The 11373-nt window shown below is 39.9% G+C and overlaps 2 protein-coding genes across 4 annotated transcripts; both read right to left on the bottom strand.

Annotated features, from left to right (window-relative positions):
* Positions 1-200: 200 nt before the first annotated feature.
* On the bottom strand, positions 201-907 carry LOC112169747 (mucin-7-like). The gene is made up of 2 exons (XM_024306802.1): positions 823-907; positions 201-781 (listed from the first exon to the last, which is right to left on the bottom strand). The coding sequence occupies exons 1-2, from the start codon at positions 905-907 to the stop codon at positions 201-203; spliced, it is 666 nt and encodes a 221-aa protein (XP_024162570.1).
* Positions 908-5559: 4652 nt separating this feature from the next.
* On the bottom strand, positions 5560-7751 carry LOC121050955. 3 transcript variants are annotated; one of them, XR_005804508.1, is made up of 3 exons: positions 7385-7751; positions 6431-6651; positions 5560-6046 (listed from the first exon to the last, which is right to left on the bottom strand). XR_005804508.1 is itself a non-coding variant. In XM_040512565.1 (3 exons), exons 1-3 carry the CDS (start codon positions 7567-7569, stop codon positions 5672-5674), a joined length of 612 nt encoding a protein of 203 aa, XP_040368499.1. In that variant the 5' UTR covers positions 7570-7750; the 3' UTR covers positions 5569-5671. The 3 variants fall into 3 exon arrangements, 2 of the variants coding, with proteins under 2 accessions (XP_040368499.1, XP_040368504.1); XM_040512565.1 differs by having other exon boundaries at positions 5569-6046; positions 6600-6651; positions 7385-7750; XM_040512570.1 differs by having other exon boundaries at positions 5569-6046; positions 6600-6643; positions 7385-7747.
* Positions 7752-11373: the final 3622 nt, after the last annotated feature.

Raw genomic sequence — 11373 nt, 5'->3', positions numbered from 1 at the left:
GTCGCTGACCGCTAGCGGGAGATGGCAGCTGGGTTAGCCTTGCTAGCAGAGGAGATGATTCTTGGCGGAGCCTTCTGGTGCTCAGCTGTAGAGCCTGCAAGTGGTAAACTCGTGATGGTGTAACAAGTTGAGATATGAAGCTTGGCGGCGCTATGTTCAGCGGAGGCTCGACGGAATTGGAGTTTAGCGGAGCTTTGAGCTCAGCGGAAGCTTTTGGCTAGCGGAGCGGAGCTATCCGGCGGTGAACTTGCAGCGGAGCAGCTCGGCTGAGCGGAGCTGTGAAGCTCGGCGGATAGGCGAAGCGGGGTTTTGGGCCAGCGGAGAATCTCGGCGGAGCGGAGCTGTGATGCCGGCGGGGGTCCCCTGGCGGACGACTTTCCGGCGGAGGACCTGGAGCTGCAACCTGGCGGGGGAGTAGGCCAGCGGAGCAGGAAGCTAGTTGAAGCTGGTGGAGTCGGCGGAGCACCAGTTCGGCGGGGAACCGGTTCGGCGGAGAACCAGTTCGGCGGAGCGGAGGTTGTCCGGGCAGTGGTGGAGGTTTTGGTCAGCGGTGATTCAGCGGAGTCGTATAGTTCAGCGGTGCCGCTGACTAAGTTCGGCGGAAGTGATGTCCGGAGCGGATGAATGCAGAGGGAGCGAAGATGGCTAGCGGAGGGGGCTGCATTTGGGTCCGGCGGAGCTGCAAAGCAGAGCGGAGGTTCCGAGCTTGCGTTCAGCGGAGCGGAGTCCGAGCTTGAGTCCGACGGAGATGGAAGTTGGGCGGAGCAAGGCGCTGGGGATGCTGAGAAGGAGGGTTGGGCAGTCTGTCCGCTGATAAAGTACAGCGGAACAAGTCCGGCGGAGCTATGCTAGCGGAGACCGGATGCATGGACGCTGACCCAGCAGGTAGATGAAGCAACTTGGCCATGGCTGCTGGCATATCGAAGAAGGAGGAGCTCAGCGGAGTTTGGAGGCTCAGCGGGGGATCTGCAGCAGTGAAGGCTGCAGAGGAGAAGTGCAGCGAAGATGGTTCCCAGTGGCTGGGTGCCCGGGGCAAATCTTTGGGTGTCCAGAGTAGTGAGCGGCAAATTTTTTTTTTTTTTTTTTTTTTTTTTTTTTTAAGTTCAGCGTTGACTAACCATGGTCAGCGTTGACCAAGCTAGCCCGGCGTTGACCGACTCCGCCGGGCGCTGACCAGCCATGTTGGGCGTTGACTTGCCCCGCCGGGCGTTGACCAGCCCCAATTTGATGTTGAATGAGCGTTGACTCGACACTTTCGGGTCAAAGTTCGTGGTAGGTGACGAAGCCTTTGTGTTGGCTTCCCACAGACGGCGCCAATGTTAATGCTTGGATCCGTGGGGATCTAATTAACGTAAAGAAAGAGATAGAGAGAGAGATTGACACGAGATGTATAGTGGTTCATTTCCCGCCTTAGCGGGAAACTACGTCCACTCGAAAGCTTATACTAGTGTGTCGAGCCTTGCGGCCCAAGTGCATTACAAAGTGTGTAATGGAGTTGGATTGGAATGGTGTTTAAGTGGGAGGAGGCATTCCTTTTATAGGTGAAGGAATGCTTCTCCTTTACATTTTCTTAGATGTGGGACAAGAAACCACTATTCTAGTCTAGAGAAGCATATTGTGGAGGCAACTTGGCAAGGCCGGAAAGGTGACTTCCCGGCGACGGATTTGCGACTTCCGGATACCGTAGCGTAGCTTGAACATAGGGCTACAAGATGCAAGTAGCGGTTGGGCCCCACCATGGCTTGTGGGTGTCCCAAAGAGGGTGTTACTTATGCTTGGTGAGATAGCAAATACTTCATATTGTTGGAGGTATGTACAGTATTAATACTTATAGATCACATAATCATTAAACGGTTCAGCAACTCTGTTTCTTTAATCTAATTCTTAAACTTAATAGTATATATATACCAATGGTGCATAATTATTTAATAATTTTTAAATATCAAATGACATTTACGGAGAATGTGAAAACTTGCATTAATAAAAATAGACGGTTAGATAATATCAATCATTTTTTTTTTTTTAATTAAAAAAAAAAACATTGCATGTCAACGATTGAGATTTGCTGGATTTGTTGGTTCATTTACACTGCCAATGCATAGAAAAAAATTTCAAAAAGATAACGTAAATTTTACATTTGAAAATATAACTTTATATATGAGTTTATGATAATTTAGGTCAACTTCATTCATCGTCAACAAATTTTGGTTGTGAAGCTCAAATTATTTATCATGCTATCAGAGTAGGAATGTGAAAACAAAACATATTTCTCACATTGAAAAAAATTTAACCTCTCGTGCATGATTTGAGACCTCAAATGTGTTTAGAACTAAGTGATATTGTAGCTACATGTAGATATATAGAACTAAGTGATATTGTAGCTACATGTAGATATAATCCAAGTCTTACGTGTACGACTTAAAATTCGTTACACATGTAGTGTTTATAAAGAATTGAAGTTTGGTAACAGTTAGCTAGATATTATAGAGAGAGACTTCCGTATGGCACCCGCACCACGTGGCAGTGCGGCGGCCCAATCAGTGCCCAAACAGCGAGTATTTTGGGTATTTCACATTAAAAACCAAGAGCAGTTTTGAAAAGAAAGGAAAAGAAAAACTTCTTTCTTCTGATTGGAGGGCCACACCGCCACGTGGTGTGGCAGCCCCTATGCAAGAATTTCTCTTACATCAATTACTATGTAGACTAGAAAAGATTATAAATGTAGATACACCAATTGTCATAGCATGTAGGGCTAGGTTACATCAATTACTCTGTAAACTAGAGAAGATTATAAATGTAGAAACATTAATTGTCATAGAATGTAGGCCTAGATTACATCGAACACAAAAGGAGATCAGCTGCGCCATTTTCAATTTTCTTCCCCTAACACCTTCCACAACGATTATGGAAGTGACATAACTGGGTGGCACAAACAAAAATAGCACAACTGAGCTGCTCCCATCAGTGGGTAGCTAATTAGCCACCAATGATTAAGTCTCGTGAAGGAGTAAATTAATACGGCCGTCACCGCTCATTGATAGTTTAATTTAGAGGTGGCAAACGGGCCACTAAGCACGAACACGGCACGAGCCCGGCACGCTTAAAAGAGGCCCGGCACGGCCCAAGCCCGTTAGTGGCCCGGCACGACCCGAGCACGTTAGAATAACGGGTCGGGCTGGGCCTAAGAATATTGGCCCATTGGCCCGGCCCGGCCCGAGCCCGTAATGGGCCCGGCCAGGCCCGATCACGATATATTGTGGGCCGGCCCGTTACAAACACAAAATTTCATTTTGTTTTTAAAAATATTAAAAAACTACAATAATGAGATTTGAATATGAGACCTTTTTATTTAAAATCTCATGACAATTCCACCAATGCTTTATTTTATATTTTCAAAATAATTAAACTTTAATTAGGTAGGTTTCTCAATGCTCAGCTGCATACATTGACTTGACTAAAGAGCAACCTTAACGAAAAACACTAGGTCGTTATTTGCTATGGTTTAGACGAACAACTTGAGCAGATTAAATGCCCCTCTAATATATAGCATGGTTAAGCTCGTGTGTGCCTCTGGAGATAATAGTGATATCCATGTTCACCACTTTAATTAACTAGCAGCTAGTGTGTACGTGGCTCTTCTATGTGTTATATAGACCAGATCAATCAGCGAGGAGTAGATTGGTCATGTTTCCATGTCAATAGTACAGACTCATTTATCAGTCATGTTACGCTTTGGTGCCTAATTATTCAATGATTTTGTAATATCGGGTGACAATTGTTGATGATAATGTAAAAACAATAATATAAATTTTGTATTAGTAAAATATAACTTGATTTGTCTGTATGTTTATAAGAATTCATTTGGGTACGTAAACTCCATTTATTGTTAATTGATTTTGGTTATGAAGCTCATATAACTTTATCATGATAAGAGTGGGTTACCTATATACATGGTTTGAATTATCGTCACATGTGCTCGCCGTCACCCAATAATATAACTTCCTCACGTGTATGGCTTGAGAAATCACTACATGTGCGACGGCGTGGTGAGAATGTGAAAACAAAACATAAATTTAACATTTGACAAATGGCTTATTCAGAATGTGAAAACAAAACATGGATCTCACATTTGAAAAAAAAAAAAAAAAAAAAAAAAAACTGGTTTGAGCAGTGTCTTATGTGTTGAGAACCTAGGTACTCAATATAAGTTGTTCACGTGTATGACTTGAAAATTTCCTCATATCAGTAGGTAGTACCCAATCTTTGGACCCGATCTAAGGTAATTGTCACTTTTCTCATAGCTGCAAATCCATACCTATATATATTGTGTTTATTAAGACTGATCCGTTATCACTATATATATGGAGCTGCATTTGATGCGTGCCAACAACTTCTATGATGAAATATATAATGGTAAGTGCAATACAAGCGATCTAAGGTAATTGTCACTTTTCTCATCTGGTTATCCTTTTAGCTGCAGATCCATCAGTAGTGTTCACCTGGTCAGTTGCTGACCAAAGAATTTATGCTCAATAACCCTTAAATTTACATCCAATGGTGGAAAACAAAACACCTCAACTTAATAATAATTCTCTCTGGCATTGGATTTACATTCAAGGGTGGTTGAACATTATTTTCTTGGTCACAAATCCATACCTATATATATTGTGTGTTTATTAAGACTGATCCGTTATCACTATATATATGGAGCTGCATTTGATGCGTGCCAACAACTTCTATGACGAAATATATAATGGTAAGTGCAATACAAGAATAATAATGCCTTTCTTAGTAACACTACAGGAAAACAAGCCATTTACGATGTGCAAAGCACGCTGTAAATGACAATTTATGACGTGCAAACTCGGGCAAAAATGCGCCCTTATAGACCGTGTCGTAAAAAAGGAATTTTTTTTGTCTTAAATGCACGCCGTAAAATTTCGTATGCACGCTGTAAATGACCTAAAAGCACGCCGTTAAACTTGATATGCACGCCGTAAATGACCTTAAAGCATGCCATAAATTTTAGTTTAAGGCATGCTTTGCACGCCGTAAATTCAATTTATAAAAAAAATAAAAAATTTCTTTGTTGTTCCAATGTCACCCAAAAACTTTATAAATAAAAACGAATAGGGTTATTATCACAAATGGTACCTGAACTTATCTTCTATTTTATCGATGGTACCTGAACTTCAATTTTGAACACAACCAGTACCCGAACTTTTCGATTTCATTTTAAATGGTACCTAAGGCCACCTTCGGTCACTATTCCGGCCAAAAAAGCCAAATCTAAAAAATTAAAAAACAAGTTCAAGACAAGTCTATTACCAAAAAATCATCACTATATATGATTGCAACCCTTGAAATCATCAAAAATCATCACTATGATTGCCTCCCATGCCATTTTTAGTCGGAATAGTGACCGGAGGTGGCTCTAGGTATCATTTAAAATGAAATCGAAAAGTTCGGGTACTGGTTGTGATCAAAATTGAAGTTCAGGTACCATCGATAAGATTGAGATATAGTTCAGGTACCATTTGCGATAATAACCCAAACGAATAACAAATATGTCTAATTCTTTGCTTGTTGCAATTTCACAAGAGAACCTTCACTTGTATAAAAAGTTAAGCAGTATACAAACAAATGCTGTGGAAGCAATCACAAATGAACCTTATAGCAAAACCAATACAAATAAAATGAACAGTGGTAGTGTAAAGCCACTGGGGTGGATTGCCTCAAAACATTCACTGCACATTGCCACATTCCACCTCAAATAAATCTTGTTTCTTGCAAACAGGGCACTGAGGCACTCATCAGATGCAAGGGAGGCGCTCTGGACGTGAAGCCATTTGTAGATGCAAGGCCAGCAGCACAGATGGCCACAGAGGGTGACCACTGGCTCGTGTGCAAAGTCTGAGCAGATGTTGCAGTCAAAGCCGCCTTTAGAATTTTCGGAATCGGCTATTGCACCTAAGATGGACTTCCATTCATGTGCACAGTATTGCTGCATTTCCATCTTTCTGCTCATCCAATTTGATTCTTCCACCTGAGATAAGATTTGAAACCAGTTAATACCAGACTCTTAAGCTACCTGATCTCGTTAGCTTATTATGAAATCCTCTACCATCAACTATAAACCATTCTTGGTTCGTTCTTTAGTTCAAAGTTCCAAAGTCCGAACATATAAATATAACCATGAACCTCAAAATTCAGAACAAAACAGTTACTGAATTAGAGATCAAACTAACAATCTTTCCACAAGCAAAACACGGTTGTTTAACATAACTCTACAATGCATTGTAAAGTACTCACTCACTCATATCAAACACACTAACAAAAAAGCAGTTTTTACAACTAGCACCCCTTATGGAAACTTGTACGTAATTCCCCACTAATTCCAATTCCTTTACTTCTTATTAGTCAATTTCACCTCAGTCATATACATCGCCATAACAGATATCATTGAAGAACAAAGGAAAACCAACTCAAGCTCCAGTATTCCCCATCAGGCACAAAAGAAACAGCAACTTTTTTTGGTTTTCTTCCTATCATCCCAGTTCTAAAGCAGACCCAGATCTGAAATGAAGGATTCACCGTACCCCTTTCCAAGACACGCGGCTTAGTTGAGTAGTCCAATGCAAGCCTACACATCTTACCATCATCCACACATGAGATTAGAAACATACTACTAGAAGAGCTGTCAATCTGCAAAGTGGTAATTCATACCAGCTGCTATTATAGTAGTCCTAGAAATTACAGAATTTTAGAGATGCATAAAGACACAACTTTCTATGACACTCATTTCCTAAAACTTCTTATCCATCTACCTTTATAAACTGCACGGTCTGATATATAAGATGTACACTGGTATCTTTGCCAAATATACCTACCTTATTCTAATCATCAGCGAATCATTATCAAGAAATCATTAAGGTAACTATCATTGACAGGTGACTTTACCTCAAAGCATGTATGGTATAGAAGACATAAAAAGGAGAACTAGATTTTCTTTTGTCTCACTTCCGTATCATTTCTCATTTTTATTAAGCTTATGTTAGAGAACATTAAATATATAACATTACATGCCTTCTGATGCAAAGCTAGTAGAGAACAACCATTTAAGAGAATACTACAATATAATGGCTAAGGCATTGCAATTGATAATTCCAATAGCAGCTAAGCACAAGTCTTTCAATTGATAATTCTATTCTGAAACCCCCAAACAGAGCTTAAGTGGAATTTAATCGAAAATTCTGAGAGAGAGAGAGAGCAGAAATCGATTTAATCGAAAATTAAACAAGGAAATTTCAAGGTCCAAAGATGCAAAATCCAAATACAGAATCAAATTCAACAGAAAGATCAGAAAACCTAAATCGAAGCTTACCTCTGGACTTTCGAATTGCTTGTGAACTGGTTCGCCGATGGAGAGAGAAACGCTCTCCGGTTGCAGAATCGAACATGAACAAGGAAGATTTGGAGTACGAATCTGACCTTCGCAAACTCAGGACTCGAGCTCTTGGTAATCGGTGATGGCCGTGCGACGGCGTCCTCCGTCTCGGTCAACGTCATCGCGGCGGTGCTTGGGAGGAGAAATGAGACAAAGGAAGGTCCGGCACTCAAGGCTTTTGGGAGAAGAAGAAATCGATGGCTCTCGACGGCTTAATCTTCGTCCTTTATCGGACGAGAGAGAGAGAGACCAGATAAGGGAAAGCCTTTGACATGAGAGGGAGAGATAATTAACAAATTTTCTAATGCTTTTTACTACATAAACACGGCGTGCTTTCGACGCACGCCTTAAATTTTATTCTAAAATTGCGAGTTTTATGGCGTGTATTAAATGCACGCCTTAAATGATACTCATTTACGACACGTATTAATGCACGCTAGTAAATTACGTGTCATGACTAATCATTTTTACTGTAGTGTAAAATGAAAGAACTAATTAATATTTGTTGCCTTAATGATTCATCTGAAAACCAAAACATATTAGAAGTTGAGTCACATGCTTGAAATCCCAGAATTTGGAGAAGCAAATGCTAGAAACTCAAGGTCTTTTTCGAGCAGAGCCATTTGCTTTGCCTCCAAGGTCACCCACGCTTTAATTCCTTTACCACGTACATTGTGCTTCCATGAACACCGTGAATTCCTAAACTCAGGCCCGACTTTCCCCATGAGCCCTACCCAGAAAGGCTTCCCCCATCCAAAATCCAATTTGTAAAAAATGCTGGTCCAATTGGTGAATAAATAAACTTCTGGTGGGGATTTTGAAGAAAGCAAGACTTCTAGAGTTCTAGTTGATTAAAGTATTTGAACTTTGAAATGGCTCCAAATCCCTCTTCTCCCTGAGAGATTCATTAATCAGGTGCACCAAATCACATAACTCATGATCTTCTCCTAGCTTAGATGAGTCCGCGACTGTTGTTGCCCACCAAAAGAAATTTCCAATGATATTAGTTGACGACGTTTGTGGCTTCACCCGTGATCTCATGTTCATTGCTTGCGCTACTATGGAAGTTCTTGGTGAAGTACCTATATGATCGAGAATGCCGAAGAAGAAACATGATATGGATATATATATATATAATAAATATCTATATATGAACGAAATTACCAAAGATTGCGCTGAAAATGTTGTAATATTGATGAAATTCATATGTTCTAAAATATCCATATGGAGTTGGAATAATGTCATAATTTAATATGACAATACCTGGTGATAGTGCCCGAGAAGAAGCCATGCATGTTTCCAAATAAAACATCTGAGTGCCTCATTACGTGATGGCTTGGGCACGCATTTGCTCTTCGATTTTTCTTGTAGGGTGGCTATGGCTTTGACACTAAACACAAATCTTCTTGTAACATAATTGTTTTCCTTGAACCAAAAGCTATCTGCTAAATCTAGATACTTTTTAGGCAACAAATCTCTTGGTGGAAAGACAGATGAGGCTTGGGAGAAATTAGGGTGTATTATTTTGTCAATCTCCCCACGAAAAATAGCAGCCCAAGACTAAAGATAGAGTTCACGGCCAACCCATCACACAGCTTGTGAGAAGCGGATCCCCCAATTGCTATTCCACCACAAGCAAAGACATTCACTTGAAAAGCTATCATCGGGAGCAGAGACTCATCACCAGTTTCCTTGCAAATGGGATGGAATGGAACGAAACAGTTCAGTAACTCGGTTTCTTGGAGCTTAAGAAAATCGAGCATTGGACAATTGACTCGGGCTTCAAGGAAGGGAATACCGGTGTCAAAATGTAGAGGTTGTTTTTAGCCCGTTCCGAAAATGGCCCGTTCTAGTGAGAGTCTCGGAGAGGGAGCTTTTTAACCGGGTTAGGGTTTCGAGGAGATTGAACGATGACTTGGGGTCACTAACGGGGCAGAACAAGATTAGTGGCATATAAGTTGCAGGAGTCAACTGGTCGACGAGGGAAAGTTTGAAAGGGCTTACATGTTTAAGTGAAGAGGAATCGAGGGATGGTTTGATGGTGTCTCTAGAAATGATACTGAGCTCCATGTGTTCACCACGCTTGAATTGCTCGTGTTGCTCTTTTTAGATTATGAAGAGGGTTCGTATAATTTATAGGTATAAGAAAAGGGTCCTTCGTTTCAAAAAAGAAAAGAAAAGGGTCCTTAACCCAAATTGACAAAATTACTAGATTATTTCCTCGATCATCAGTGTACCTAGCTAAAAAACGCAGTTGATAACGACAATGCAGTATCAATGCAAGATGCTTTGCAAGTTGCAACTCAGGTGCTCAAGAAGACAAAAGTATACATATATATATGCACAGAAGATCAAGCCTGGCCACATACTCAACTGTACATCAGTACGTGGCTTGTGATGACCTAGTATTAAATTTAGGAAAATTGTTTTCCTTATTCTCATCTGTTTTTGTGTTTTACTTGTATTGTTTAAATTGGTTTATTATTTTTAGTTTGGGTTATTAGCTTTGTCAAAAAAAAAAAAAATGTGTTTAATTTTCTTGAATACCTAGTTTAGTACTGGAAGCATCCAGCCACCTAATTTGCTATGAGACACTTTGCTTAATCTCCTCCGTCCATCTGTCTCTCCCTTGTATTCTCCTCTTCCAACTAGACACGTATTCTTCTCCTCTTCCTCCTTTTCTCTACACTGTTCTTTTCTGTTTCTAATGAGTATACTCTTTATTCATTGACAATCAACCCACTACTCGCTACCAATACAAAAGAGAGAAGAGAATTCACCATGAGTCTTCATTGTTCAAGAATATGAAATTCTCCCTCTATATGGAGCTGCTTTTCCTAAGTTTCAATTTACTCTTTCACTAGTCTGTTTGTTTAAGCTATTTCTCAATAATTTGGAGTTTGATTTTTAAAAGTGTTCTTCCTTTAAAGATAACCCAACTAAAATTTTGGTGGTTACGTTTTTAGTTCTTTCTAGAAGTCTTCAGCTTGAGAGAAAGAAAAAAAAATCCAGCAAACTTACATTTTCGACTTAATCCATCACTTTAGTCATGCCTCAAGTTTGGGGTGCTTCACATGTGGTCTTCTTTACATATCTTTGTATAATGAATTCTACTGTAAAAAGCATATATATATATAGCAAGCCAATACAATACGTACATTTTCCAGCCTTCATCGACCTTTCTCAGAGTTTTTTGCCTTGTCACTTTTCTTTTCACCATTGAATCTAAATTCAAAGTGATTGAATATAATTTTTCGATGAGTAAATATAGTGAGGTGAACATAACTATATAACCTAGTATTTATAGATTTACTAGGGTGTGCCCCTATTCTTTTAGCTAAAAGCACGCACTTTATGAGTTAATTTACTAGGGTGTGCCCCTATTCTTTTAGCTAAAAGCATGCACTTTATGAGTTAATTACTCTCATAAAGGGGAATTATTATATTAAGTTATCTGACCACTCGTGTATGTAACGAGTTATACTCATTTATATATATATATATATATATATATATATATTTTTTTTTTTTTATATAGAGCGGAGCTCCATTTTGAAATTAACTTGTGAAGTTCGAGTTCTTGGTCACTTTTCGGTCGCATATCCACATCTCGACCGTTCAGTTTTTAGGTACTAGTGTATAGATCATCTCTGCAAATTTTCAGCCAAATTGATGATTGTTAAGGTATCTAACTCGCTTAAACCAATGGATGGACTAAATCTGTCAACCTGAACCGTACTAGCTTTAAGGCAATTATCAATGTCTTAGCGATCATCATTTTGGCTGAAAATTTGCAGAGACGATCTATACACTAGTACTTAAAAACTGAATAGTCGAGATGTGGATATGCAACTGAAAAGTGACCAAAAACTCGAACTTCACACATTAATTTTCAAAGCGGAGCTCCGCTCCGAATAGGATATATA

Source organism: Rosa chinensis, chromosome 1, assembly GCF_002994745.2.
Source record: "Rosa chinensis cultivar Old Blush chromosome 1, RchiOBHm-V2, whole genome shotgun sequence".
Taxonomy (NCBI): domain Eukaryota; kingdom Viridiplantae; phylum Streptophyta; class Magnoliopsida; order Rosales; family Rosaceae; genus Rosa; species Rosa chinensis.
The sequence above is the reverse complement of the archived record's forward strand: the minus strand, read 5'-3'. Positions and strand labels throughout refer to the sequence as shown.

Coding starts and splice junctions, on each gene's coding strand:
- LOC112169747 (XM_024306802.1), bottom strand. CDS start 907: ATGGCCAAGTTGCTTCATCTACCTGCTGGGTCAGCGTCCATGCATCCG. Junction 782..822: donor TCCGCCGGACTTGTTCCGCT/GTACTTTATCAG, acceptor CCTCCTTCTCAG/CATCCCCAGCGCCTTGCTCC.
- LOC121050955 (XM_040512565.1), bottom strand. CDS start 7,569: ATGACGTTGACCGAGACGGAGGACGCCGTCGCACGGCCATCACCGATT. Junction 6,652..7,384: donor AGCAATTCGAAAGTCCAGAG/GTAAGCTTCGAT, acceptor GATGATGGTAAG/ATGTGTAGGCTTGCATTGGA. Junction 6,047..6,599: donor GCCGCGTGTCTTGGAAAGGG/GTACGGTGAATC, acceptor ATCTTATCTCAG/GTGGAAGAATCAAATTGGAT.